Source organism: Rhinopithecus roxellana, chromosome 13 (genome assembly GCF_007565055.1).
Source record: "Rhinopithecus roxellana isolate Shanxi Qingling chromosome 13, ASM756505v1, whole genome shotgun sequence".
Taxonomy (NCBI): domain Eukaryota; kingdom Metazoa; phylum Chordata; class Mammalia; order Primates; family Cercopithecidae; genus Rhinopithecus; species Rhinopithecus roxellana.
The window spans coordinates 89,554,818-89,582,613 of NC_044561.1; the positions used below are offsets into that span (position 1 = coordinate 89,554,818).

At 41.9% G+C, this 27,796-nt stretch overlaps 1 protein-coding gene across 3 annotated transcripts in view; it reads left to right on the plus strand.

The window, feature by feature from the left end:
- SEL1L2 (SEL1L2 adaptor subunit of ERAD E3 ligase) overlaps positions 1 to 27,796 on the plus strand; it is a 158,009-nt gene that overhangs the window by 115,824 nt on the left and 14,389 nt on the right. For 2 of the 3 annotated variants that reach the window (XM_010355255.2, XM_030915183.1), the window contains 6 exons: positions 6,929 to 6,997; positions 8,367 to 8,444; positions 14,236 to 14,298; positions 14,848 to 14,935; positions 17,595 to 17,743; positions 19,180 to 19,254. In XM_010355255.2, the coding sequence (XP_010353557.1) occupies positions 6,929 to 6,997; positions 8,367 to 8,444; positions 14,236 to 14,298; positions 14,848 to 14,935; positions 17,595 to 17,743; positions 19,180 to 19,254 (522 nt within the window). Of the gene's footprint in view, positions 1 to 6,928; positions 6,998 to 8,366; positions 8,445 to 14,235; positions 14,299 to 14,847; positions 14,936 to 17,594; positions 17,744 to 18,906; positions 19,073 to 19,179; positions 19,255 to 24,947; positions 25,121 to 27,796 lie in introns of all 3 variants that reach the window. The other variant, XM_030915182.1, reaches the window with a different exon arrangement.

The following is a 27,796-nucleotide window of genomic DNA, read 5'->3' on the forward strand; positions in this document are numbered from 1 at the left end:
CCTGGGCGATAGGGCAAGACTCCATAAAAAAAAAAGAGAAAGAAAAAGAAAAAGAAAAAAAAGTTAATTAACCATTCAAATTTGTAGTGAAGAAAAAAGCAAATGAACAAATGAACTTGACCTACACAGGATCCTCCTCTGCAAGATGCCAGGGTCATGGGATGAGTTCTTGCTTAGATTCTGATAGTGGTTTCAAGGCCCTACATCACCACAGACCTGGGAAGTAACTGGATTTTTCTTTTTAAAGATGATTTTGCTGCTCTTTTCATTTATAGGAGACACATGCTCCTTGTCTCAAAGGAACACATAGCCTATTTCAACATAGTCCCAATGGCTAAGTGATAGAAACAACTACTTTATAAGGCTATTACCTAAAAAAGTGGTCTGTTATTACTTTGCATTTCATTTTGTGTTATTTTATGAATGTGTCTTTGGTACTATAATTTGTATTTTATATGAGGTCCAGTAAACATCAGGTAAATGTCGAAGTCATTTCATAAAATGTGATAAAATAGGTAGGAATTTAAATAAGCCTATTCACCCCAAGACAGCTCAGTTGAAGATCCATAGATTTTTCTTTCATCTTAATCATAACCAAAGTTTTAGCTTCTTAGATGGGAATATCTGGATTCATAATATTACTCTGTCAGATTTCAGCCTGCAATGAGTTTCTCATGTTAATCATAGAATGTGTAACTAGGAAGGCTTCCTCATTTTCCATAAACATGAAATTTGGATGTGAGGGCACCCTAGCTTCAGCTGTAGGGAAGACAAACCAATCTTCGTACAGTGCAATAAAATCCCACAAAGTTGGTACTTCAGTCAGCTCCAGCCACTGTGGTCACCAGATGGCAGCTGCAGCTGCCTCCATGTGAGGATGAAGCGCAATCCCAGGGCAGGATCCTAGAGCTGTTGTGTAGCAGCCAGGCAGCTGAGTGTCACCCAGGAGCCCAGCCAGGATCTCCTGTGGGCTCATTCACAATGTTTTATTACATCTGTTTTACAAATAAGAAGCAGAGGCTGGATGGAGACATAAAATAAATTGCTTCAAGGCTCACAACTGGGAAATAAGATTGTTTAAGAAGCAGAATTTGAACTCAGGCCTTCAGAAATCAAAACCTGAGCTCTTTCCATTAAACTTCATTTGACCCAGGCCAAAACAAAAAACAGCCTCTAAAATCTGTTCCCTCATTTATAAAGCAAGAAGAAGAAATGACATGATCTCTCAGTTTCCTTTAGCTCTTTCTGATAGTGGGTTGGGCCTTCTGCTTCCAGATATCCCAAGAAGACGAGTTTAATTCCAGAACCATCCTTGTGGTTCAGGTACTCTCTGGGGTAAGCACAGGCTGGTCCTTTTTTATTCTCTCAGCCTAATGAACCTGAACTTGAATGGAGGACTCCAGTTGAAATATCAAACCTTACGACAAATTGACTTATCTATCAGTTATCTTTGTCTGCATTTTAAACAGTCCCAAACTTAGGTGGTTTTCAATAATAACCATTTATTTAATTCATGATTTTGACAGGTCAGCAATTTTGGTTACCTCAGCTGAGCAATTCTGATCTGGGCCAGGCTCAGCTAATCTTCACTGGGCTTGCTCATGCATCTGCAGTTCGCTGGAACATTAGCTAGAGCTGGCTGGTTTATGATGGCTTCCTCTGTGACTGCTAGAATGACTGAGGTCCCTCTCCATGTGGTCTCATGCTCCAGCCAACTGGCCCAAGCTTTCCACATGGCAGTCAAAGGTTCTAAGAACACCAGAGCAGAAGTCTCTTGAGGCCTGAGCTCAGAACTGACAAATCACTTCTGCCACATTCTTTTGGCCAAAGCAAATCACAAGGCCAGCAAGCTTGGAGAGGTAGGGAAATGGGCTTCTCCTCTCAATGAGCAGAGCTGCAAAGTACTGCGGTCATTCTTGTAACATACCATAGTGTAGCTGTGCCAGAATCAACTTGGAAGGCAGGGGAGATGCATAAGGGAGAGGGAAGATACAAAGATAAATCCAGTTTCCAAAAGGCTATTACTGCAGCTCTTTTCATGCCTCACTTCTCATCTTTCCAAGTCTCACCTCCTCAGAGAGGATAATGTTTTCTTTTCTTTTTATTTTATTTTCTTTTTTAATTGACTCATAATAATCGTACATATTTATGGGATACACTGTGATGTTTTGATCATTACATAATATATTCATTATGTAATATATACATATGTATGCAAATGTGATGTATACATTATGTAATTATCAAACCAGGGTAATCTGCAAATCCATCACCACAAACACTTGTCATTTCTTTGTCATGTTCTATTCAAAATCCTCTCTTCTAGTTATTTTGAAATATACAATACCTTATTCTTAACTACAGTCCTCAGCCTGAAGACCACCACTTGAGCCAGTATGCTAATATTTCAGTCCACCAAAGAGAATTATTAGTATAAGACTCTTCTTCTTAAATATGATGCTCCAGTCCACTGCTCAGAAAATTAAATTTCAAAATACCTGGAAATAACTAGCTTGCCTGTCTTTTCCTTCCTCATTGTTTGGTTGAACTAATCTCAAGAGTTGTCATCACAGAAAACATTTTTACCCTCCCCCTGACCAAATTCTTAATTATTGAAAAATACTGTATATGCAATTCTTGATTACATTATCTTGACATTTCTACACATAGATTTTAATTTTATTTGCATTTCTAAATATATGCAGGCTCAGAGTAAATTGGATTAGGAAAGCGGGATGTTTGGGTGAATATTATTAAAATGGATAAAGCATAATTAAATTAAACCTAGCAGAGGAATAATATCAAATTTGTAAGGGCAACTGCTTTGTCTATCCTGCTACCCATTACAAAATTTTTAAAAAGAGCTAATACCATCTCTTCTCAGGATGATCTACAGAGTCAGAGATGAAAGAAGTATTCAGGCCAGGCACGGTGGCTCATGCCTGTAATCCCAGCACTTTGGGAAGCTGAGGTGGGCGGATCACGAGGTCAAGAGATTGAAACCATCTTGGCCAACATGGTGAAACCCCGTCTCTTCTAAAAATACAAAAATTAGCTGGGCATAGTGGCGCACACCTGTAGTCCCAGCTACTCAGGAGGCTGAGGCAGGAGAATTGCTTAAACCTAGGAGACGGAGGTTACAGTGAGCTGAGATCATGCCACTGTACTCCAGCCTGGTGACAGAGCAAGACTCCATCTCAAGAAAGAAAAAAAAAAAAAGTATTCATAAAGATTTTTAGAACAATACATTTTCTTGGCATTTCATTCTAGGGGAAATGTTACAAACTGATTAAACTACAGATTTGCTTATAGTCAGTGAAAAATCATGATTTTTTTTTAAAAGAGAGATATGGGTTCAAATAATAAAACTTTACTTACTTAACATAATATCTGGGGCATACTATATTTCATACTAAGACACCAGCAATTGTAAGACACACAAATATTTTATGTTCTGAGGAATAAAAAAAAAACTACCAATATACCATTGACAGTAAGAAATGTCCTGATTGAAATGAGGTGGGAGGAGATGTACATCTTAGAATCTGTGAAATATGATGATGGGTGCTCAGTTAATATTTGAAGGAAGGAAGGAAGGAAGGAAGGAAGGAAGGAAGGAAGGAAGGAAGGAAGGAAGGAAGGAAGGATCAATGGATGGATGGATGGATGGATGGATGGATGGATGGATGGATCAATGGATGGATGGATGGATGGATGGATGGATGGATGGATGGATCGATGGATCGATGGATGGATGAATGGATGGATGGATGGATGGATGGATGAATGGATGGATGGATGGATGGATGGATGGATGGATGGATGGATGGATGAATGGATGAATGGATGGATGGATGGATGGATGGATGGATGGATGGATGGATCGATGGATGGATCGATGGATGGATACTTGATCTTAACTCTTCAAGAACAAGAACTCAGGTTGGCTCATGTGTATCCATCAAGGTAGCTTTCCTGGTGGTAGTTTCATGTGGTGTTTAATAAAGATTTATATAATTGAAGCAATAGTATTATGGACATGTAAATTTAAAAATGAAAAAAAAAAGGGAATGAAATGCTAAGTAAGCCATGACAGTGGAGCAGTGTGTGAGACAGTGTCTCAATTCCTTTAGGTCTTTATCAAATCATTATATTTAAGGGTGGGGAAAACTCCAGGATTTATATTTGCTTCTGGAGAACAAGTTACTTTCTTTTAAAATTTCACTGATTTCCCAGAATGAAACTTTTTTCAAAAGTCTCTATTACAAGATATTTGAGAACCAAATTACTAAACTGGACTTTGAAAATGATTTTACAGAATCATAATACTAGAGCGAGAAGAGCCCATAAAGATTAAAGTCCAGCTGCCTTGTTTTAGAGATGGATAGACATTCATTCATTTATTCATTTCTGAAACATTTCCTGATACCTAACATACAGCCCACACTATGCTAAGTACAGAAGATTCAACATTGGAGGAGACAAAATAAGTAGATAATGAAATCAATGGATGAATGCCATAATACGGACAGGATGAGGTGCCCTGAGAGCACAGAGGAGGAGAATCTGAATAAGGAAACCAAGCCCAGGAGATAATGTGATTTGTGTAATTTACACAGTTACCTGGGGACATATTTTGGTCACAGCTCAGTAGAGAGATTCATGAGATATACTTTTATTTTTGATATTAGTGTTCTCTCATTTAGTAACTTGTACATTGCTATAACTTCCTCCTCTCCAGCTGACACTTAGATGATTCCAGGCATTTTATCTTCAGGATTCCCTAACATTTATAGATCTTCAGTGGCTTCTATTTTGTATTTTTTATTTTAAAATAAAATAAAATCCTTATAGCCGCGTGTGGTGGCTCACACCTGTAATTCCAGCACTTTGGGAGGCCGAAACGGGAGGATCACCTGAGGTCAAGAGTTCAAGATCAGCCTGGCAAACATGGCAAAACTCCACCTCTACTAAAAATACATAAATGAGCCGGTTGTGGTGGTCGCACATCTGTAGTCCCAGCTACTCAGGAAGCTGAGGCAGGAGAATTGCTTGAACCCAGGAGGTGGAGGTTGCAGTGAGCTGAGATCACACCACTACACTCCAGCCTGGGTGACACAGCAAGACTGTCTCAAAAAAGTTTTTTAATTAAAAAAATAAAATAAAATCCTTAGCCTGGTATTCAAGACTGTTTATAGTAATGGTCCCATCGTATTTTTGTAAGTCTTGGCTTTCGGATGTTGTATTTCAGCCACGCTGAAGTAGTTACTATTTTCTGAACACAACTTGGCCACTCCCATCCCCATTCCTTTGCTCAGGTTCTTCCCCTAGCCTCTCTACTGGTGACTTGTCACCATCTTTCATGAGGCCTCGATCATTTTAGCCCTCCTCTGTATAACGCGGAGACAGAGTGGCGAGCTGCTTATTGATCTCCAGTACTAACTGCACAACTCTGACATGTTGGTAATAAGATCACATATTAATAACACCCTCCTGATGGTGCTATTGTGAAGATTAGGTAAGAAAAAGTTTGCAAAACACTTATTGGAGAACTGGATACAATGTCTTTTATTCTATCTCCTTCTAATTCCTTATGGAGTTTATTTTATACCACCTATTACCTACTATCTTACTGCTACTTATATGTATTCTCTTTCTCAGGAACATTGTTAGGAAGCTAATGTAGGAATCATGTTTCTGTTTATCTATGAATCACCTATAATACGTAACATACTATCCTATATATAGCAGGCTTCAATCAAGTGTTTGAAAGGGTAAATGAAGATTGGGAGAGCTGGATGGATGAATGGATGCATGATGCCATGAGGTTCAGCAGTGGCAGCATTTGTATTTATGTCCACAAAGAAGTTAGCAACATTCCTACAGCAAGCTTCCATGTCAAATAACTACCAGCAGTTCTTCCTTAAACATTCTCTTCTCTTTAAGAAGGAACATCTTTGCACATCAACCTGATCAAGACATTAAAGAACGGAAGGGTCATATCCTAGCAAGACACTTTAAAGAATGGCTTCACAGCTGGGCATTGTGGGGGTCGCCTGTAATCCCAGCTACTCGGGAGGCTGAGGCAGGAGAATCACTTGAACCCAGAAGATGGAGGCTGCAGTGAGCCGAGATTGTGCCACTGCACTCCAGCCTGGGTGACAGAGTGAGACTCCGTCTCAAAAACAAACAAACAAAAAGAGCGGTTTCATATCACATTCTTGAGGCTGATTTCTTTCATTGCTCTATATGGTTTCCGAGGAGGGGCTTTCCAGAAGGTCAAGATGAGGCCTAGGGAGTGTGGCAGCAAGGGACAAGGTCAGCCCTTACGTGTTCTAGACAGAGTGCTTCATTTAATGTAATGACCTAGACAAAAATCAGAGGCTTTACTGGCCTCCTTCAATTTGAGTCAGAAGGAATTGTCTTAAAGCTCACTTCTGCATAAAGACCTAATCTCAGCAGCCGGGCAAGTGTGTCTGGTCTTACTATGCCTATAAACATTAGGAGACTGTGTATCCAATTCTGCCAACCATAGTAAAACCTCTTATTAAGTACACAGTGTCAACAGAGAAGCCTGCTTTTCAAAATAATGGACTATTTAGCTTCACAGCTGGGATTCATCTCTCCCTACAAAGCTACATTCCCATCGTGGCTTTCCAAATGTAAGAAGCAAGTCCTCATGTTACAAAATGATATGAAAGAAAGAGATGGAGACACTCTCCCACTCCTCAGGTTATGGTTGAAAAAGCACTTGGTCGGAATAGTGCCTTGAACAAAATGGGCATTTCACAGATTTTTTTTTAAGCTCAGTGGCAAGAACCATAGATATTTTTCGAATGCATATTGAATTAAATAAAGTGTGGCTCAAAAAGCTATTTTGAAGGATTTATTTTGTGACTAGCAATAACACTGTTCCTTTTCTCTCCAGAAAGCATTACACTACTTCTTAAAGGCAGCAAAGGCCGGGAGTGCAAATGCCATGGCATTTATAGGAAAGGTACATGCTTCATCTTGATTCATAGTTTTCATTTATTAAAAACCTAAGAAATTAGCAGCGTGTGCCTGTTGTCCCAGCTACTTGGGAAGTCGAGGTGGGAAGATCACTTGAGCAGAGGAGACCAGCCTGGGCAACATGGCAAGATCCTCATCTCAAAATAATTAAAATTTAAATTTAAAAAATAAAAACCTAACAAATGAATGATACCAGCTCATTGAACCCATTGTAGAGGGACAGCGCAGCAGGCCTCTCTGACGGAAGCAGCTGAATGGGGCGTTTGGCTGCAACCTGAGGGTGGTATTCTTGAGGTGATGGTTTGGGAAGAAGCCCCATATAACAGCAGCCTTTATCTGGGGCACCAAAAGCAACCTTAAAAGTGCACCTGGGCCAGGCGCGGTGGCTCCCGCCTGTAATCCCAGCACTTTGGGAGGCGGAGGCCGGTGGACTGCTTGAGGTCAGAAGTTCAAGACCAGCCTGGCCAACATGGTGAAACCCCGTCTCTACTAAAACTACAAAAATTAGCTGGGCGTGATGGCGGGTGCCTGTAATCCCAGCTACTTGGTAGGCTGAGGCAGGAGAATCGGTTGAACCCAGTAGGCAGACGGTGCAGTGAGCTGAGATCACGCCACTGCTCTCCAGCGTGGGCAACAGAGAGAGACTCCGTCTCCAAAAATAAAAAATAAAATAAAAAAGTGCACCTGGCCCAGGGCTCCTCCTCTGAGCGTAGCTATGAGCCTATGACCACCCCACTCCCCAGTATGTAAGAGGAGATCCAGGTTGGTTGAGTGCTGGAGACAGGTACAGGTCTGAGCCCAATCAGGCCCTTCTTTCCTCTACTGCTGGAGTGTGAATCAGCTGCAGACTGACCAGAGCTATCCTTATGCCACCTCTGATGGGAGGCCTCCTGTGACTGCAGAGTAGCCTGGTGGAGGGTACCTCTGGAAATGCATGCTCTTCTCTCTCCTTCAAAGACTGTTCACTCCCCTATGTGCCACCCTTGGCTCCCTGGGGCCGATTTGCATTAGTAACCATAGGGACAAATGTCCTGCTTCCTAAATGCAACACACAGTAAATGTAGATGCAAAACAAAAGAGAGAGAGAAAACACAAACAGGGTCCATTTCTTTGCCCTCAGGCAGGGTCACTCCAGAAATCTGTAATAAATGGTATTCTTACTTTTTCTTGTTGTTTTAAATCGAGGTAAAATGTAAATATGTAAATAACACAAAATTGACCACTCTAAAGTATACAATTCAGTGGCATTTACTACTTTCAATGTGTTGTACCACTCTTACCTCTATTTCATTTTAAAATATTTGCATTACCCTCAAATTATTTTTTTTCTATCCTCTTTTCATTTTTCTTCCTAGATGTATTTAGAGGGGAATGCTGCCGCACCGCAAAATAATGCTACTGCCTTCAAGTACTTTTCCATGGCAGCCAGTAAGGTATGTCCTTAATGCACTGCTGTAAACACATACACACAAATTGATTTTATTACATGCAGACTGGTGCCAAAGAATGGACTTCAAAGTCCCAAGCCCAGATAATGGGCCAGTAAGGAGTTTTGTGTCCTGAAGAAGTATAATACTGGTGATGGGAGTATGCAATGACAGTAAGGGAAGCTACGACTTGCCATCTTGGAAAATGAAAAATGGCAGTGGCTTGTGCTGCCCTAGCAGAGGCCAGGAGGAAACCAGACAGAAGTTCAGCTTTCCCCTCTCCCTTATGCAATATATGAGGCCATCTAGCTTAGGAACAGGAAACAAAAGAAATGAGGACAGAGGAAGGGAAAATCCCTCTGTCGGCCAGAGCTCCCTCTGGCCAAGGTGGGAGCTTGTCAGGGAGGAGGCCAGGGCAAGGAGACTGAGAATAGGGATCTGGAGACAGAATTCCTGGCTTGAATGCCAGCCTTGAAACTGACTAGATGTGTGAACATGAGCAAGTTACTTAGCCTTTCTGTGCCTCAATTTCCCCATCTGTAAAATGGGAATTCAAGAATATTTGCCTGCCAGGCACAGTGGCTCCCGCTTGTAATCCCAACACTTTGGGAGGCTGAAACAGGCAGATTGCTTGAGCTCAGGAGTTTGAGACCAGCCTGGCAACATGGTGAAACCTCATCTCTACAAAAAGTACAAAAATTAGCCCGGCGTGCTGGCACACACCTGTAGTCCCAGCTGCTCAAGAGGCTGTCCCTCATATTGTGAAGTACTTAAAGCAGTGCCTGACACACAGTAAGCACACTATTATCTTTTGCAGTGTGAGGCCAGTAAGGTAGAGTGAACTTCGGAGCACATTCCAGACAGAATGAATTAGCTGTATGAGGGACGAGCGAAATGGTATAACATGCCTCCTGCATTGAAGTCTCTGCCTTTGTTCCTGGGCTCCGTGAGGCTAGTATCTGTCACATAAGGCTTAGTAAACTCCTCTGAATCCCTTTCATGCATAAAAGATGGCCTCATCCCAACACCCATCGGCCTGCTCTTGGCGAATGGCCTTGGTAAACTTTCTATCCCTGCACAGTAGGAAGCATTTTGTTGTCTTACAGTTGCATACTGGAACACTGGCAGTAAAGCTGTGCTCAAATCAGGAATCATTTCAACCGTTCCCAGTTTTTAAAAACCCACACACTGCTCTAGGAGCCTATTTATAAGTGACTAGCACCTCGGAGCTGCTGCTATTGTGGTGTAAATTACTGAGAAGGCTAGTACTCGGCTTCTCTCCCTTGTAATTTATATGAAATTGTTGCTCAGCAAGGCAGTTATCTGAAGTACCGTTAGATTAGGATGACAAGGAAAAGCAGACTGAAAAGGAGTAACAAAGAAAATCTCTTATAATCTGGCAAATAACCCTGATATGTCAGCCCGTAAGAATAATGCCAGGGAGATGGGAGTGTAAATTAACTCAGCTTCCAAGCTATTCAGGGTTGTGGAACCAACCAGTAGTGATCTGAGTCTCTGGTGTGCTAAACCCGAGCTGCTTTCCTTTACAAAGGAAATCTGAACTTACAATTAAGGTAATTATTCTAAATGGCATTGGGTAGAGATGGCCACACACTTCTTGATCAGTGCCTGGACAATTTATGAGATTTCTCACTCTTACTACTTTTTTTAAAACTGCTTTGTAAATTTGTTTTTAAATGATATCAATACCATGACACAGAGCTACAGATTTTACAACTTCTTTTGTCTTATTTACTTAGAAACAAGCACAGTGACTGAATGTGACATTGTGCCCATGTTGGACCACATTCCTCCAGTTCTCTCTTGTGCCCCTAAACACGTCAGGCCCGTCCTCATTTCCACACTTTTGTCATCTGCCTCCCCTTCCCAGAGTCTCTTATTCTAAGTCCTACTTATCCCCCAGAGCACAGCCCAGTCCTCCCTCCATCCACAGAGCTGCCCCTGCCCTTACTGGCTTACATGATCTCTTTCCTCTTCTGAACTTACCCTGCATTCACTCCTGCTGCTGGGATTTAACTGGTTCCTACCTGTTGCTTCTCCCCTCCTGTCCAAAAGCCATGTGTCCTCAACTAGAGGAGAGCAAAGGTCCTGCCAAAGGGTTATTAAATAAAGGGGTCTAGAGCAGGGGTTTATTAAATATTTGCCAAAGAAAGGCCTATTTGCTCCCTGACTTCATGTCAGTTAACCTAAGCAACAGCATTACACCCTAAAACAGCAGGTGTATACTAGAGGGATTGGCTATACATATGGTTTTTCTGGGCCAGAAAGTGTTTTAAAAATCAGTAAACTGGCCGGGCATGGTGGCTCACGCCTGTAATCCCAACACTTTGGGAGGCCGAGGTGGGCGGATCACCAGGTCAAGAGATTGAGACCATCCTGGCCAACATGGTGAAACCCTGTCTCTACTAAAAATACAAAAATTAGCTGGGTATGGTGGCATGTGCGTGTTGTCCCAGCTACTCAGGAGGCTGAGGAGGGAGAATCGCTTAAACCTGGGAGGCAGAGGTTGCAGTGAGCTGAGATCCTGCCACTGCACTCCAGCCTGGCAACAGAGCAAGACTCTGTCTCAAAAAATAAATAAATAAAATAAATAAATCAGTAAACTTGACATCCAAATCTAAACATCCAGCTTTTCTTGAAAATGGCAAAAGCTAGCCAGGCATGGTGGCTGACACCTCTAAATCCCAGCACTTTGGAAGGCTGAGGCTGGTAGATCACTTGAGGTCAGGAGTTCAAGACCAGCCTGGTCAACATGGTGAAACCCTATGTCTACAGAAATTACAGAATTAGCCAGGCATGGGGGCGAATGCCTGTAATCCCAGCTACTTGGGAGGCTGAGGCATGAAACTCACTTAAACCCAGGAGGCAAAGGTTGCAGTGAGTTGAGATCATTCCACAGCACTCCAGCATGGGTGACAGAGCAAGAATCTGTCTTAAAAAAAAAAAAAGAAAAGAAAAGAAAAGAAAAAAGAAAAAGAAAAGAAAATGACAAACGCTAATGAAACAAGACTGCTATTTTCAGCTGGAGCAGAGGAGCTGAGAGCTGCTGCTGCCTTCACGCAGGACAGGGACTCTATGTGTCTCCATCTGCACCACTGTCTGCACCACCCGGCATATTTTATTTCTTATATCACTGGCATGGTTCCTGCAGGTATCTGAACTGGCCACTCCTCACCTGACAAGTTCTAAATAGGTATGCTGGGCCTTAAACAGTGATGGGTAATTCACTGAGCCCCTGGGGTCCCAGGGACTCCCTTAGCGGAGAAAGTAATTTGTCCCTGCTATTTTAAACTTTCTCCTTTCTCTCTCCCTTCTTCCTTCCCTCCTTTCATCTGTTTCCTTCCCTTCTGTATTAGTCCATTCTCACATTGCTAATAAAGACATACCTGAGACTGGGTAATTTATAAAGGAAAGAGGTTTAATTGGCTCACATTTCAGCATTGCTGGGGAGGCCTCAGAAAACATACAATCATGGCAGAAGGGAAAGCAACCACGTACTTCTTCACATGGCAGCAGCAAGGAGAAGTGCTAAGCAAAAGAGGAAAAAGCCCCTTATAAAGCCATCAGATCGCATGAGAACTTACTCACTATCACACGAACAGCAGCACGGGGGTAACCGCCCCCAGGATTCAATTACCTCCCACCAGGTCTCTCCCATGATGCATGGGGATTATAGGAACTACAATTCAAGATGACATCTAAACGAGGCTAATTAGAAGACAGACTCACTAGACTTTGCCACATTCATCACACTGAGCCGTACTACTTCCAGAGCAGAGCAACCCAAGACTCTCAGAACCACAAGAGATGTGACCAGGAGAGAAGAGGGAAGAAGAGAGCAGAATTATACCATCTGTTTTAAATACGGATGTACTGTCCTTAAGAACTCTTACAATAGCAGATCCTCTCATACAATAGGCTCAAAATTTGGAGTCTTGAAACCATTTTTGAAATATGCCTTCTCTATTTATGTGCTATTCCTGTGTTACTAAGGGTTACTCCGGCTGCATCTACAATAACTAAATATAGGTGGTAAGAAGAAATTTGGAGAGCTTTCTATTAGAACATAAGCTCCTGCAGAAATACTAGAAACCTGTAAAACATACCTACAGATCTGCTGAATGAAAGTCAGTTAGTCAGCAGGGCACGGTGGCTCACACCTGTAATCCCAACACTTTGGGAGGCCGAGATGGGCAGATCACTCGAGGCTAAGAGTTTGAGACCCACCTGGCCAACATGATGAAACCCCGTCTCTATTAAAAATACAAAAAGTTAGCTGGGCGTGATGGCCCGCACCTGTAATCCCAGTTACTCAGGAGGCTGAGGCAGGAGAATAGTTTGAACCCGCGAGGCACAGGTTGCAGTGAGCCAAGATCACCTCACTGCACTCCAGCCTGGGCAACAGAGTGAGACTCCGTCTCAAAAAAAAAAAAAAAAAAGAAAGAAAGTCAGGTGGTCAATCATGGTTTCTTACTGTAGTCACTAGAGGGTGAAATGCATGATAGGAGATGGAAAGAAAGAGTTTTCTCCTTGAGAAAGTCACTTTCAAAGTTCACTCTTCATCCAAAATTGATATGCTAAATATCTATATATTTGAACATGTGCTGAATACTAAATGTGCGAAATACTCCCTTCCTTAGAGTATTCAGAATATTAATTGGAAAATAAATGGCAATTAATTTAGCATCAAGTGGAAAAGGAAACATCAGGGATGTTATAAGCAATAAATCTGAATAAAGAAATATACCAACAATGCTTTACTATCTGTAGTGGCTGGACTGAAATCCACAGAGTCTCTAAAATGTGATTTGACCATTTATGTCAACCTCCTTAGACCTGAGTAGGTAACAAGTGTCTGGATAGACTTCTCCCTTCTGGAAAACTCCTACACATCCTTTAAGACCTAGCTCAAATGTCACCACCCCCACTCCTGACAATTCGATCTTCTTCAGTTCCTAGTCTCAATCAGGCACTAGAGTGTCCCTCCTCTAGGTGTCTGCAACACTCTCAATCTACTTCTTTTTTCCTCCCTTTCTTTTTTTTTTTTTTTTTTTTCAGGCAGAGTTTTGCTCTTTTGCCCAGGCTGGAGTGAAGTGGCGCAATCTCAACTCACTGCAACCTCCGCCCCATAGGTTCAAGCGATTCTCCTGCCTCAGCTTCCCAAGTAGCTGGGATTACAGGCGTCTGCCACCACGACCGGCTAATTTTTACATTTTTAGTGGAAACGGGATTTCACCATATTGGCCAGGCTGGTCTCAAACTCCTGACCTCAGGTGATCCCCTCATCTCAGTCTCCCAAAGTGCTGGGATTACAGGCGTGAGCCACCACGCCCGGCCTCAATCTATTTAAACTTTAGGACTTACCACATTTGACAGAACTCTTAAGAGGTCTGACCTGCCCCTCCCCTTTGATATGGCTCAGAGCCCACTAGTGTGTGAATTCTCCAAGGCAGGGATTATAGCTTCTTCATCTTTTACCTTTCACCTCCTACCTCTGCCCAGTGCCTACTATGGAATCATACACAAAGCAAGTCCTAAATAAGTGTTGAATACAAGAATGAAGGGGAGATTTGACTTTTGTTTCCCTCTTCCCTTTTCTAGCCAGAAGGGTTTATGAAAGTATAAAAGGAGAAACTAGAGTGGGTCAGAATAACCGGTCAACTGCCTTGATTAATCTCTTACTGGGTGCATGTCAAATATTTTGAATAATTTTGCAGTAATTTTCCTTATCATGAATTCTTCTGGGACTTTACTTGGTTTTTTAAAACTCTTCTAGGGCAATGCAATTGGCCTTCATGGGCTTGGTCTTCTTTACTTTTATGGAAAAGGAGTTCCCGTGGTAAGTTAAATTATTTTATTATCTTTTCATTTGTAGCAATTTACAGGGTAAAATTCATGGTCATTCATTAGTTTAAAGGAATTCATCTCTATTATCTGGTTTGCCAAACTGTTATATCAGATAATAGAGAATAAAATAATCCAGTGAAATATCTGCCAAAGAGACACTGAAGAACAAGCTTGTGACAAGAATAGTAATTCTAATTATATCTTAGAATCATAGATTCTAAGTAACCTTAGAAATCATCTCTCCTCTGAGGACTTTATTGATGGAGAAATTTATCTTCTTAGTCTTTTAAGTGACCTTCCCCCAATATCTAACAAAATGTACTGTCAATGTAGAAAAAGACATAATTATGATGAAAATGAGACATTAGTTCCTAATAGAGTCTAATATAATAATGAAATAAAATATATATTGTTTCTGATACTATTTTAATTAGCCTAAATCACATAGGGCACTGTCTATACTCTTTTTAAAAAGTGGAAGGCAATTGTTTCCATGGAGTTTTACTTGTGCCTTTGAGTAATAGAGTGTAATTATCTGCAGAATTATGCCGAAGCACTTAAATACTTTCAGAAAGCTGCGGAGAAAGGGTGGCCTGATGCAGAGTTCCAGTTAGGCTTCATGTACTACTGTAAGTGCTACAAATAACGGCTGCTTTATTTAGAATGACATATGCACTATTAAGTCTGCTCCTTTTATAACAAACATCAAAGGGTTGGTGTGAGTGGTTTAGACAGAACATTTAGGCAACAAATTAAATTAGAATTTGAAAAAGACTAAAGAAAAGTACACTAGTTGGGAGAGGGGACAAGGAGGTGCAGAGTCAGGAAGCTCACCTTTGACAAGGTTAAGTTGGAGGTGCTAGCGATATCCCATGCACATCCCCAGAAGCAAGTATGAAACTCACAAGAAAGGTCAAACTTACAGAGAAGGTTGGAGAGGCATCAGCACACAGCTGTTAGTTAAGAGTAGTTGAGGTTGCAAAAGGAAAGGAGCAAGAGGGTGAGAGGAAAGAGCAGTGGACCATGGTAGATAACTAGTGATCCTCCATTCTGTATTGAAGGGTAGGCAGGGGAAGTACATCACTGAGAAGAATGGAAAGGCAAGTTCAGCGGAATAGGGGGGGAAAAAAATATATATATATATATATCTCGGAATACGGGAAAAAAATATATATATATCTTAATGGAGTCAAGGGAAGAACTTTCAAGGAAGAGTAAATGAATAAGCACCCCTGTGAAACGCAGTGAGAAGCCTGGTTTAAAAAACAAGAGGCCAGGCATGGTGGCTCACCCTTGTAATCCTAGCACTTTGGAAGGCCAAGGTGGGCGGATCACGAGGTCAGGAGTTCGAGACCAGCCTGGCCAATATGGTGAAACCCCGTCTCTACTAAAAATATGAAAATTAGCCTAGTGTGGTGAGGGGCGCCTGTAGTCCCAGCTACTCAGGAGGCTGAGGCAGAAGAATCGCTTGAACTCAAGAGGTGGAGGTTGCAGTGAGCCAAGATCACACCACTGCACTCCAATATGGGCAACAGAGCAAGACTCCATCTCAAAAAAAGAAAAAAAAAAAAAAACAAGTAAGAAAGAATGAAATATCTATAAGACTTGGCAATACAGAAAATGTGGGTGAGGTCATTGGACTGCTTGGGGTGGAAGCCGGATGACAATGGCATGAATTTAAGATCAGGAAGTTGAGAAATAGAAGTATTCTTGCAAGCAGCGTGACCTTAAAGGGAAAGAGAGAGAAGGAACTCAGCATCTGGGGGACTAAGGACCCAGAAGCTGTTACTTTTAAGATGGCAAGAGACCTGAGCATAATTATAACTGATGGAAAGAGACTCTGAAAAACGTTGGTGGTATTAGCACCTGATTGGGCACAGAGCAGTGGAAGCCTCTTTAACCTTGATAGATACGCAGGATTGCTCAGCCTCAAAGACTGGAGGGAGGGTGGAAAGGATGATGCGAATCTAAGTATGGGGGAATGGGATGGGGAGAGAGGCGAGTAAGGAAAGACGATGTGAAGTTTTCTTCAATGATCTAGTAGGTACAAAGTTGACTTCTGTGAGCAAAAGTAGAGTGGTTGGCTAGGAGGTCTCAGAAAGCCATGAAAGTTTGTAATAATCTCTGTGGGGAGTGAGAGAGGAAGTGGCCAAGATAAACAGCAGGACATCTTAACACACCTGAATATCCCCACCAAGTCCTTCATGTCAGAGGCAGAGCCAGGGCAGCAGCAGACCGCATCATCAAGGAGGTCACATCCAGTCAAGGGGTCACTGGCATTTTCCACAGTGGCCCAGCAGGAGCACCTGTTTTGTACTATCTTGGGGGATTGAGGTTGCCTAAGATGGCCTTGTTCTTTTAGTTCATTCCAAGTTCTTGGCTCGGGATCTACCAGATTTCCCAAGTTTCTAGAATAAGAAAAATAGTCATGGCTAATGTATATTAAGTCTTTGTATGTTTTAACTCATTTGACCCTCTCAACACATCTATGGGGTATCCCACAGTGGACAGATGAGCAAACTAAGCCAATGTTGTGGTTGGGCATCTTGCCCAGGATCACACAGTTGTGGAGCTGGAATTCAAACTCAAGCTATTTGCCTCCAGAGCTTTTGCTCTTAATCGCTACATGGTACTGCTTCTAAAGGCTCCAGTGTTAGAGCTGGAAGATAACTTAAAGACCATCTAAGGAAAGCCTTCACTTTTGCAAATAAAGTGCCGAACTCACAAAAGAACTAATGAGAGAGCCAGGACAAGAATTTTGGCTGCTAGGAGTCTGCTGGCTCTCTGATCTAGCTTCAAATGCCTATTCCTGCTCTAAGCAGGAGTTTGGTGAGAGTTCGGCTTCTTGGAGCTGGGATTTACCTGCTGCATACGCCACAGTTGTGGCTGGGAGAAGCTATATGGGTGCCCTGATATGGAAGGATGACAAAGATGGCGAGATGCATCATGGTGGGGCTTCGGGTCCTCAGAGACCATCACTTGGTTTCCTTTGCATTAACTTTAGTTATGCCATAGTGGGGAGATACTTTCACAAGACTAAGTAGTCCTTCTTTCTCGATTTTTTTTTTTCAGAATGGCTCAAGAATATAAATTTCCATATTCTTACTTAGAACCAAACTCAGTGTTCACCCCCACCTTCACAAATAGTGGATTTAGAGTAGCTTGACTTTTGGTTGGCTTTTCCCATCATATTTAAATAGCAGGCATCACTATGACTATTATATCCAGTGATTATAATATAAAAAATAAAGTCAATAAGGGATGGCTTAAAACGATTTTAATTTTCAGCTGGCTCTGGAATATGGAAGGATTATAAACTTGCCTTCAAATATTTTTACTTGGCATCTCAGAGTGGGCAGCCCCTCGCCATTTATTATCTGGCCGAGATGTATGCAACAGGAACAGGAGTAGTAAGATCATGCAGAACTGCTGTGGAGGTAAATACAATATGAGGCTGTTTTTAAAGCACTTGTCATATATGACACAGAGGAGGTGATACTGTTCTTAAATTGTTGGTGTCTTTGATTTTATAAATATTACCTCTTTTCTTCCAGTTGACAATGTGAATACTGACATTTGTCAGAGGGGAAAAGCAGTGATGTAACTCAGGTTGGGGGAGACAGAGAAAAGATCTCTCCTCTCTCTGACATTTGGCTTTTCATCAAGTTCAGAGCTCACCTCAATATGCAGTTAAGGAGCTCTGTTTCAGCATTCAGTCAAATCACCAGGGCAATTTGGCACTTCCAGTGGGATAGGGAGTTGCTACTTGGGAAACGAAAGGCTAGATTTAGCCTAGAAAATGTAGCTCACTTCTTCCCAGAAAGCAGCATCCTTTGGTTTTTGGTGATTTGGATGACAGTTGAGAAAGTGAATTCTTTCAGTCTGAGCCAGTGATGCGCTTTCCAAAAGAATGCTTTTAGGACCTTAATGTCCTTCATTGATTTATTAAACACGTCTGCTGCACCAGCATAAATACTCTATGTTGCAATCTGGCCCCTCTGAAGCTCATTTCAAAAGCTGCCAGCTAATGATCTATCTTTAGATTTGCTCCTTTGCCAACTTCCTAATGAATTATGTATGGCTAACCTCTTTTGGTTACATAAGGGCTATTCAGCTAAGTTGACATTTGTCCCCTAGGGCTCTGCACACCTCCCTCACAGTTATGTCACCTACACCCTCCGGCGCTGTCTTCCCTTCATTCTCTCCTTTTCACATCAGCTGTGGCCTTATAACTTGCCCTCGCAGAGCCGCAGTGCTCAGAAAGTCCCTTTAAAACACACACACACACACACACACACACACAAACGATACATTCTTATTCTTTCATATAGCCTCCAAGTCAGGAAAGTTTATTATACAAATTTAAAATAAGGCTGAGGAAGTTTCCCTCAAGACAAAAACAAAACAAACAAACCCAAACACTTCTGATCTTTGTGCCTATAAAAGGTATTAACTCTTTACCCTAAATAATTTGCAAAATATAGACCTAAAATCCTTCCCTGACCAGCCCGTAGGAGCTGAAGACTGATTTCATTTCTCATTTGCCTGGGGTGAAGCATACTAGCTAACTAGTCTGCTTGATTTCTCTTCCTGTATACAGCTTTATAAAGGTGTCTGTGAACTAGGCCACTGGGCTGAGAAATTCCTGACAGCTTACTTTGCCTATAAGGATGGTGATTTAGATTCTTCTCTTGTTCAGTATGCGCTGCTTGCAGAAATGGGATATGAAGTGGCTCAAAGCAATTTAGCATTCATTTTGGAATCTAGTAAGATAAGTTAAAATTCTCTGCAATCCCCCAATCATACATATGCATATATGACTTTACTACAGAGGCATTTTAAGCCTTCCTAACGGAATGTCTCCTTTTTTTAGAAAAGGCTAACATTCTTGAAAAAGAGAAGATGTATCCAATGGCGCTTCTACTATGGAATCGAGCTGCCATTCAAGGTATAGAACCCAAATAAAAATAAGCACATACCCAGTCCTTGTCCTCTGTTATTCATCAGGTTTGCTTTAGCTGCGTGTTTGTGCACATAGGCAGCAAGGAGCAGAATATCAAGTAGGTGACATTTCAAACTATACTGATGTTAGGGTCAGTCTTTGGTTAGAGATCATTTCCAGGAATTTATTTTCCCCATTATTATCAAGGTCCCTGGTTCAGCAAACCATAGGAATTTTTCTACGGCTCTGTCTCCATGGCACCAGAACAGTTCTTTGAAATACACAGTTTTACACAAGAAACCAGTTTCTTGGTCTGGCTCCATTCATTCATTGCTGAGATCTTGACTGAACTAATCAGAGATGTGACCCATGTCTCAATGAGTTTACAAGCAAAATTAGTTATGTATGTATCTAAGGCTCATGTGATTTCTCTATTAAAATATCACATTGATGACTACCATAAACTTCAGATCTTTACTACAATCATTAGCACATAAGAATGAAAAACCAAACCAAAACAAAACAGATACATGGCAGGATCCTCTCCCTTTTCCTCGAGTTTCCATGTCTCGCTTGCTGGCATCACATGAATAAGGAATGTAAGATACCAGTGGTGGGAAAAGCAATGGCAGGTGGTATTTGCATTGCATTGCGATGTCTCTTACTATTTTTCCCCTAAAATTATATTATTAAAAGCAGAGAAATACTGCAAAGCTGTCACCATTGGCATTTGGATATGTGAAAACTCTCTTGCAATAAGAGAGCAATTTTGCTTCCAATTAGGTTTCTTAAAATTGTCTTATGCTAAGGCCAAATCATCCCTTTTCACAGGAAGTGAATAGGATAAAAAATTATTCTCAGCTGACACTAATATGAAGCAGAGGAAAACGTCACAGTGGTGCTTTCTCACATCCAGCTAAGCTGGTAGCACAGCAACAAGCCATCAATGCAATTTTAGTGAGCCATTCCCCTTAAAAAGTCTATGTTTTATAAAATGCAATGAAGGCCTTATTTAGAGTGGGGAAACAATACCCGCAACCTCTCAGCCATGGCCAATCAGCTCAATTACAACAAATACAGGTTTATTCCAAGCCAGGAAATAGTGTGGAAATTGCAGCAAGGAAAAGAGACATTGAAAACAAGGGTACATTGATACATACATATTTTTTTCTTTTGAGACGGAGTCTTGCTCTGTCTCTAGGCTGGGGTGCAGTGGTGTGATCTCGACTCACTGCACCCTCCGCCTCCCAGGTTCAAGCTATTCTCCTGCCTTGGCCTCCCAAGTAGCTGGGACTACAGGCATGCGCCACCATGCCCAGCTAATTTTTGTATTTTTAGTAGAGACGGGGTTTTGCCATGTTGACCAGGATGGTATTGATCTCTTGACCTCGTGATCCGCCTGCCTCGGCCTCCCAAAGTGCTTGTAATATAGGCGTCAGCCTGTACTGGCGCCCAGCTCGTACACTGATATTAAACTGAATTTCTCAATATAAGAAAGTCAGACTGCTAAAAATAATCATGTGTCCTAAGAGAGGTCAGACATAAGTGTCCCTGAAGATATGGCTACTGAGTGGCTCACTTGGGGTTAGGAAATCTAATAATGAAATTTTCCAATTAGTCACTGGCCGTACTCCTTTTAGCAGTTACTCATGTGAAGAGGGTGCTGAACCATCAGGACTCAGTCACTGCCCTGTGACTATGAAATCGAAGTGGAAATCCCTCCACTGTCAGTTGATCCCCACGGGAGCCTGTCTGGATCGCCACATGCTGCCAGTCAGCCCCCTCATTAGGGTGGAGCTGAATTCCCCCAAGAACCAGCTTGTTCACTGCCTTCCATTCTTAGAGGCTTCAGGGATGCTGCTTACTGCCCGCACAACTTGAAAATGCACAGAATTGTCCTATCTTTTTGTGGTTATAGCCCAGGAGAAATCTTACGGTCAAAGGATGGCAGCTTTGGGCAAAATTAGAGAAGGAATAGGTTTCTCTTTAGGGTTCCATGGACCTCCTGCTTCTCCAGACTCCCTCAGGCCTCTTTTCTGGGCATAATTCTTATAAGTTCTTGCTCCCGGTTACTGACCTGTACATTTGGAAGCATCTGGAAAGCAAGCCTGGATAACTAATGTCTTTGTCAGCTAAGAATTTTATAGACCAGGTGCATTGGTTCACACCTGTAATCCCAGCACTTTGGGGGACCAAATTGGGAGAACTGCTTGAGGCCAATAGTTCAAGAACAGGCTGGGCAACATAGTGAGACATCATCTCTACAAAAAAATAAAAGATAAAAAAAAAATTAGTTGGGTGTGGTGGTGTGCACCTGTAGTTCCAGCTACTCAAGGGGCTAAGGCAGGAGGATCTCTTGAGCCCTGGAGATTGAGGCTGTGGTGAGCTGTGATCACATCACTGCACTAAAGCCTGGGCAACAGAGTGAGATTATGTCTCGATGATAATAATAATAATATAATAAATAAAAAAGAATTTTATAATGTTAGCTGTATTCAGAGAGACTTAAAGATGGTTCACGGTATTATATCTTTTTGAAGTGTCTACATTTTAACAGAAGATTCTACAAGATTAGAATTTCAGTACCTAAAGGAATAAATTCCAAAGGATGTTAGGCACTACATTAGGCCAAATGAGAAAATTTTGGAAGGAGTCCTATATCACTTAATGCTAGACCTGAGCCCACACAGGGCACTTCCTCTTTTTCTGAGTAAGCCAAGACCATGCCAGAAGGGCTGGCCATAGCTGAGATGGCCGTCCTAGATGAGTGTTCCCTCATCTTTCCAATCAACACTCTCCTGGTGGATGGGAACACAGACCCCAAGGGGACCCTTAGGGGTCATCCCTAAGTGGACTTCAAAAGACTGATAGATCTTAAAAAGTCACATGAGTTTTTTCTACTTGACATATTTGTGTTTTTTGGAAAGTAATATTCTAAAGTACTTAATATCTGGGGAAAGTATTATCTAAAAAGTTTCCTTGCATGTCCATCCATTCATTCCATATGCATTTATCAAGCACCATTCCAGGTTCTGGGACTGTATCAGTGATTAAGAGTTCAAGGTGCTCGTCCTCATGAAGTGCCTGCCCTCATGCGGAAGAGAGAAAATAAACTAGTAAGCAAATCAGATAGCAGTGACATGCTATGAAGGAAATAAAACATGGAGATGACGTAGATAACTTCTGGGGTGGGGGCTGAGGGGAACTTTAGACAAGGTAATTGGAGACAGCCTCTAGGAGAGAAGTGGCATTGGCGCTTCTGAGAATGAAGAGAAGCCAGCCACAGGAAGAGTCAGAGAATTCCAGACCTGCCAGGTAGAGGGCCTTGAGGAATCAAATGCAGGGATCTTGTGCAGAGGGCAGGTGAGGCATGACTTGTAGGTGGTAAGGATTCTGACTATTATTCCAAGGGCAAAGTGAAGTCATTGGAAAATTTTACACAAGCAAATAACATAACTTGATTTTACATTTTAAAAAGATCATCCTCTAGCTAAACAGTATGAGGTTTCTCTTCAGAGTGATGGAACTATTCTAAAATTGTGGTTATGCTTGCACATCTCTGTGAATATATGAAAAACCATTTCGTTGTACCCTTTAAATGGGTAAATTGGATGGTATGTGAATTGTATCTCAATAAAACTGTTACATATATACTATATATAACATATACATGTATTTTACATATATATATATATATCATGCTGGCTGAGTGTGGTGGCTCACACATGTAATCCCATCACTTTGGGAGGCTGAGTTGGGAGGATTGCTTGAGCCCAGGAGTTTGAGACAAGCCAGAGCAATATGGTGAATATGGGTATGGTGGTGCATGCCTGTAGTCCTAGCTACTTGGGAGGCTGGGATAGGAGGATCGCTTGAGCTTGGGAGGCTGAGATTGCAGTAAGCTGAGATCATGCCATTGCGCTACAGCCTATGTGACAAAGCCAGGCCTTGTCTCAAAAATAAATAAATAAAAATTTAAAAAAATAAAAAGATCACCCTGGCTGTTGTGTGAAGAATGGGTTGGAAAGTGAAGATAAAAGAAGAATTTGAAGCCTATTGTAGTATTGTAGGCTGGAATAGGCAGTGGAGGAGATGTCAAGAGTCAAGCGTGTTTCAGAGGCACAACCAACAGGACTTGATGAATTGGCTGATGGAAGCAAGGGAAAAAGAACTCAGAATAATTCCCCTAGACTTACGGCCTGAACAATAGGGGCGCTGTACTGAGACAGGGAAGAAACTATTTCGTTTGGAGGAAGGTGTGTAGGGTGCTAGGAAATCTCTATTGGGCATTTTAAGTTTGAAATCCACATGCAGACATCAAGAAGGCAATCATAAGAACCTGGGCCTCGGGGAGAGAAAGATGGTAGATATAAATTTAGAAATAGTTAATAAAGACAGTCAATGGAATGAAATGAGGTCACCCAGAGAAAGAGCTGAGATGAAGCAGAGTGTTGGAGAGAGGCGGGGAGGAGAGGCGAGAGAAGAGAAAAGAGGGGAAAGAAGAAAGAGAAAAAAAAAAGGAGTTGGGGCAAGCCCTTGACATTCCACATTTAGGAAGTGGGCAGAGGAGGAGTCAGGCAAGAGTTTGAAATAAAGAGCCCATGAGGTAGAAGGGAAACCAAGAGAAGGCAGTGCCATCAATGCTCCGACAGGACAGTGCTTGGGCAGATGGGGCCCATCACTCCAGTGCTGCTTGGACGTCGGGTAAGATGAGGACAGAGATGTGGCAATGGATTTGGCTATATGAAGGCCATTTACCACCTTCAAAATAGCAGCTTCACGGGCAATGGGGCAGAAGCCAGGTTAGAGTGGGTTGAAGAGTCCGTGGGAGGTGAAGCTTTGGAGACAGTGAGCATAGAACACACTTTTGAAAAGGTTCAGTGTAAAGGGAAACAGAGAAATGGGGCATGAGCTAGAAGGAGACACCACAGGATAAAGAGAGGGTTTATTTTTGTTCATAGAGGATGCTAGAGCGTGTTTGAATGGCGGATGGGATTGATCTGGGAAAGAAGGTGACAGTGGTGACGCAGGAGAGTAGAGCTTCAGGAGTGACATCTGAGAATGGGAGGGATGGGGTCCAGCTTCCCAAGAGTTAACCTACTTAAAAAAATCAAAAGATAAAATTGGTAATTTTTTGTTATTTAAGAACATTTGGCCAGGTGCGGTGGCTCATGCCTGTAATCCCCGCACTTTGGGAGGCCGAGGCGGGCGGATCACCTGAGGTCAGAAGTTCAAGACCAGCCTGGCCAACATGGTGAAACCCCATCTCTCATAAAAATACAAAAAAATTAGCTGGGCATGGTGGTGGGGGCCTGTAATCCCAACTACTTGGGAGGCTGAGGCAGGTGAATCACTTGAACCTGAGAGGCAGACGTTGCAGAACGTGCCATTGCACTCCAGCCTGCCAGCCTGGGCGACAAGGATGAAACTATCTCAAAAAATAAAATAAAATAAAATTGTACTATACCATGGATGTTACACTATAATGAAGACAGTTAGCACTGAGTGTTATATTTGTATTGCATAAAGTATATCTAATTCCAGTTCTGGGGTTCTGAGTGTTTTTGGTTCTTTTTTAGACTTGGTTATAGATACATACATATTTTAAAGGACTGAAACAAGATTATTAGGTTGAATTCCTGAAAACTATACATAAATCATTTGAGTTATGATTCTTCTTTTTCTAATATTTCTATCAGGCAATGCATTTGCTAGAGTAAAAATTGGAGATTACCATTACTATGGCTATGGGACTAAGAAAGACTATCACACAGCAGCCACACACTACAGCATCGCAGCCGACAAATACCACAACGCGCAAGCCATGTTCAATCTGGCTTATATGTATGAACACGGCTTAGGCATCGCAAAGGTAATTGTGTTGGTAATAATTCAAACCTAGTAATGACATCTGTGTGGGAAGAGAAAATGTGTAAATGTTTTGAATTTCATTGATGTCATCAATGTGGAGGAAGGAAGGAAAGGACTTAACATCTGCCAAATCCCTCCCATGTGCCAATACATATTACTTACTCCAACATGAACCCTATGAGATAGAAGTTATTTTCTCCATTTATGCCAAAGACATAACTAGTGAGTAGAAGAGATCTAGTCTAGGCCAATTCAATTAATAAGTTCCTGCTTTTTCCAGCACATGTTTTTTCCAGTAGGCCCTGTCTCCATTTCCCTTCACCTCTGGGCCTTTTTTTCCATTAAAATTTCCACTGGTTCTCAAGCTCTCAGGAACAAGGAGAAACTGAAAAGAGACCACAGCTGGATACCAAGGTGGTATTAATCCAGAAAAGTCTTACGAAGCATCTACTGTGTACATGACCTAGTGCTGGATACTCTAGAAAGGCCCAAGAGAGTGAATCTCCAGTCCCCCAAGACTACACTTGACTTGAGGTGATGAGTCATATTCATTTAGAAAAAGAGCCAGCACTACAAGGTGGTATTGATAAATCTCTTAGTGAGTGTAATTAAGGCAGAAGATGACATCAGGGTCTCACAGAGTAAGAAAGGTGTATTCAGTATCAATAATGATAGCAGTAGCCAGGCATTGGGTTAAGTGGGCTATGTGTTTCTGTCATTTACATCACACAACCGTTCAATGAGATAAGCCCTAGAACTATCCACAGTGTATGCATCAGGAAGCCACAATGCAGAGAGGTTATGTCATTTGGCCAAGCAGCTTGCGGAGGTCATCAATGGTGGAGTCAGAATTTGAACCCAGCCCTGCCTGACCCTGTTTTTTGGTGAAAGAGTGGGCCTCGCAGTGAGTCATTCTTGGTGCTCAAGCATGTGTTTCTTTTCGGTGTTTATATTCCTGGCTGCATTTCTAGAGCCAAATAACGTGGGAATTACCGGCTTTCCTATGCTCTCTTCTTTCTTCCAGTTGTGCTAGTAATTGAGAATTATTGGTAGGGAATTTCCTATTTGAGAACTGCTAGTGGTGCACAGTGAAGGGCTTCTTATTCAGAGGTATGGATCCCTGCCGTCCTGTCCTCCCCTGCAGCCTGCCTTTTGGTTGATCATTTTTCATTAGCCCTGGCACCCTAAGCGGTGGAATGTCAAATCCAAATCCGGTCTGTTTCCCCCACCTCTAGCAGGTGTAAGCTTCCTATGTTTGTAAAATGTGGGTAAGAATGGGACAGGATGGGATAGCTAAATTGGATGATTCTTAGGATTTTATTTAGCCATCCCTGGGTCCCTCAACCATTATCCACCTCAGTAAAACAGATACCTGCCCTACCCCAGGCTTTAAGGATAAAATGAATAAGCTTTTGTGAAAGGGCTTTGTAGTCAAACAGTGTATAGAACGACTGTTATTTAGATCAAAAGGGAATTAGAGCAACTGCTAAGGCTTCAATAAGATTAAAGCCTTTCTTTACTCATCATTCCTAGTGCAAAACATAATATGGGAGAAGCACTGTCTATAGAAGGGATGAAGTGACCCCACTCCATGTGTCAAATCCATGTTAGCTTTCCTATCCCCGGCACCACCATGTTATTCAAAAAGGACTTGGTTGCCCTGACAGCTGTATTCGCGCCTAAGCGAGGCCATCTTGCCTGAGTCCCTGGGGACAGGCAGGGTGTCCTCTCAGGACACAGAGCCAGCAATGCTGGGGAGAGCACACTGCCAGCCAGTGCCTGGCTGGCAGACCGTCAGAGGGTGTGGTTTTTCTCTTTGGAGTCACCACTGATCTCTCTCCTAAGCACTTCCTTCGCAATGTCAAATAGTAGTTGTTAAGACATACGTTTCATACATTCAGGAAAATACTTTGAAGTTTCTCTCTGGCCAGTTTTCTGTTCTTTTCTGCCAGGGTTCTTGTTAAATCATGGATAGTTCATTTTGTTCAGTCTCTTTCAGTCAGAAGTCTATTTTATTTTCCTACAGAAAGTCTCCACATTAAAAAAAAAAAAAAAAAAAAAAAAAAAAAAAAAAAAGCAGGGACTACTAGTAACCTCCCACCTGGATATGAGAATTTTAGGCTGAGCTAATGAGGGACCATTGCTCTTTGTTTTTATTTGGTTTCTTTTGTTTAGCAATTAGGAAAACAATAACTGAGTACCCAAAGGTATCTTGCCATCTCAGAGTCAAATTAACAAGGCGCTATCACCTTCTCTAATTCTTAAAATGAATATCCTGGTAATTAAAAGCCCAAAGCTTGTTCAAATGAAAGAAAAGAGAGTAGGAGAATACGACTTCCCAGCAGTTAAGTCATCAAGTAATTAAGCATTTCTTCAGTGAGGCACTTCGCAATCCTCTTTATTAGTTAATCCTCATGCAAACCAGTGAGAAAGATGAGTATAATACCACTACTACAGTATCTTCGAGAATCAAAGAAGGTGATATAGAGTATTGCTTTATAAACATGCAGACATTTAAGACCTCTGGGGAAGAAAGTTAGATATAAATCATCTCTTGGTAAATCAATATTAAAATATGGGTCATTGTTGTTATCATCCATCTTTCAGAAAGGAAGTTGGGGCTAGGATGATGAAGGTGAGTTATCCTAGTAGCTTCACTGAGAAGCGTCTCAGCCAG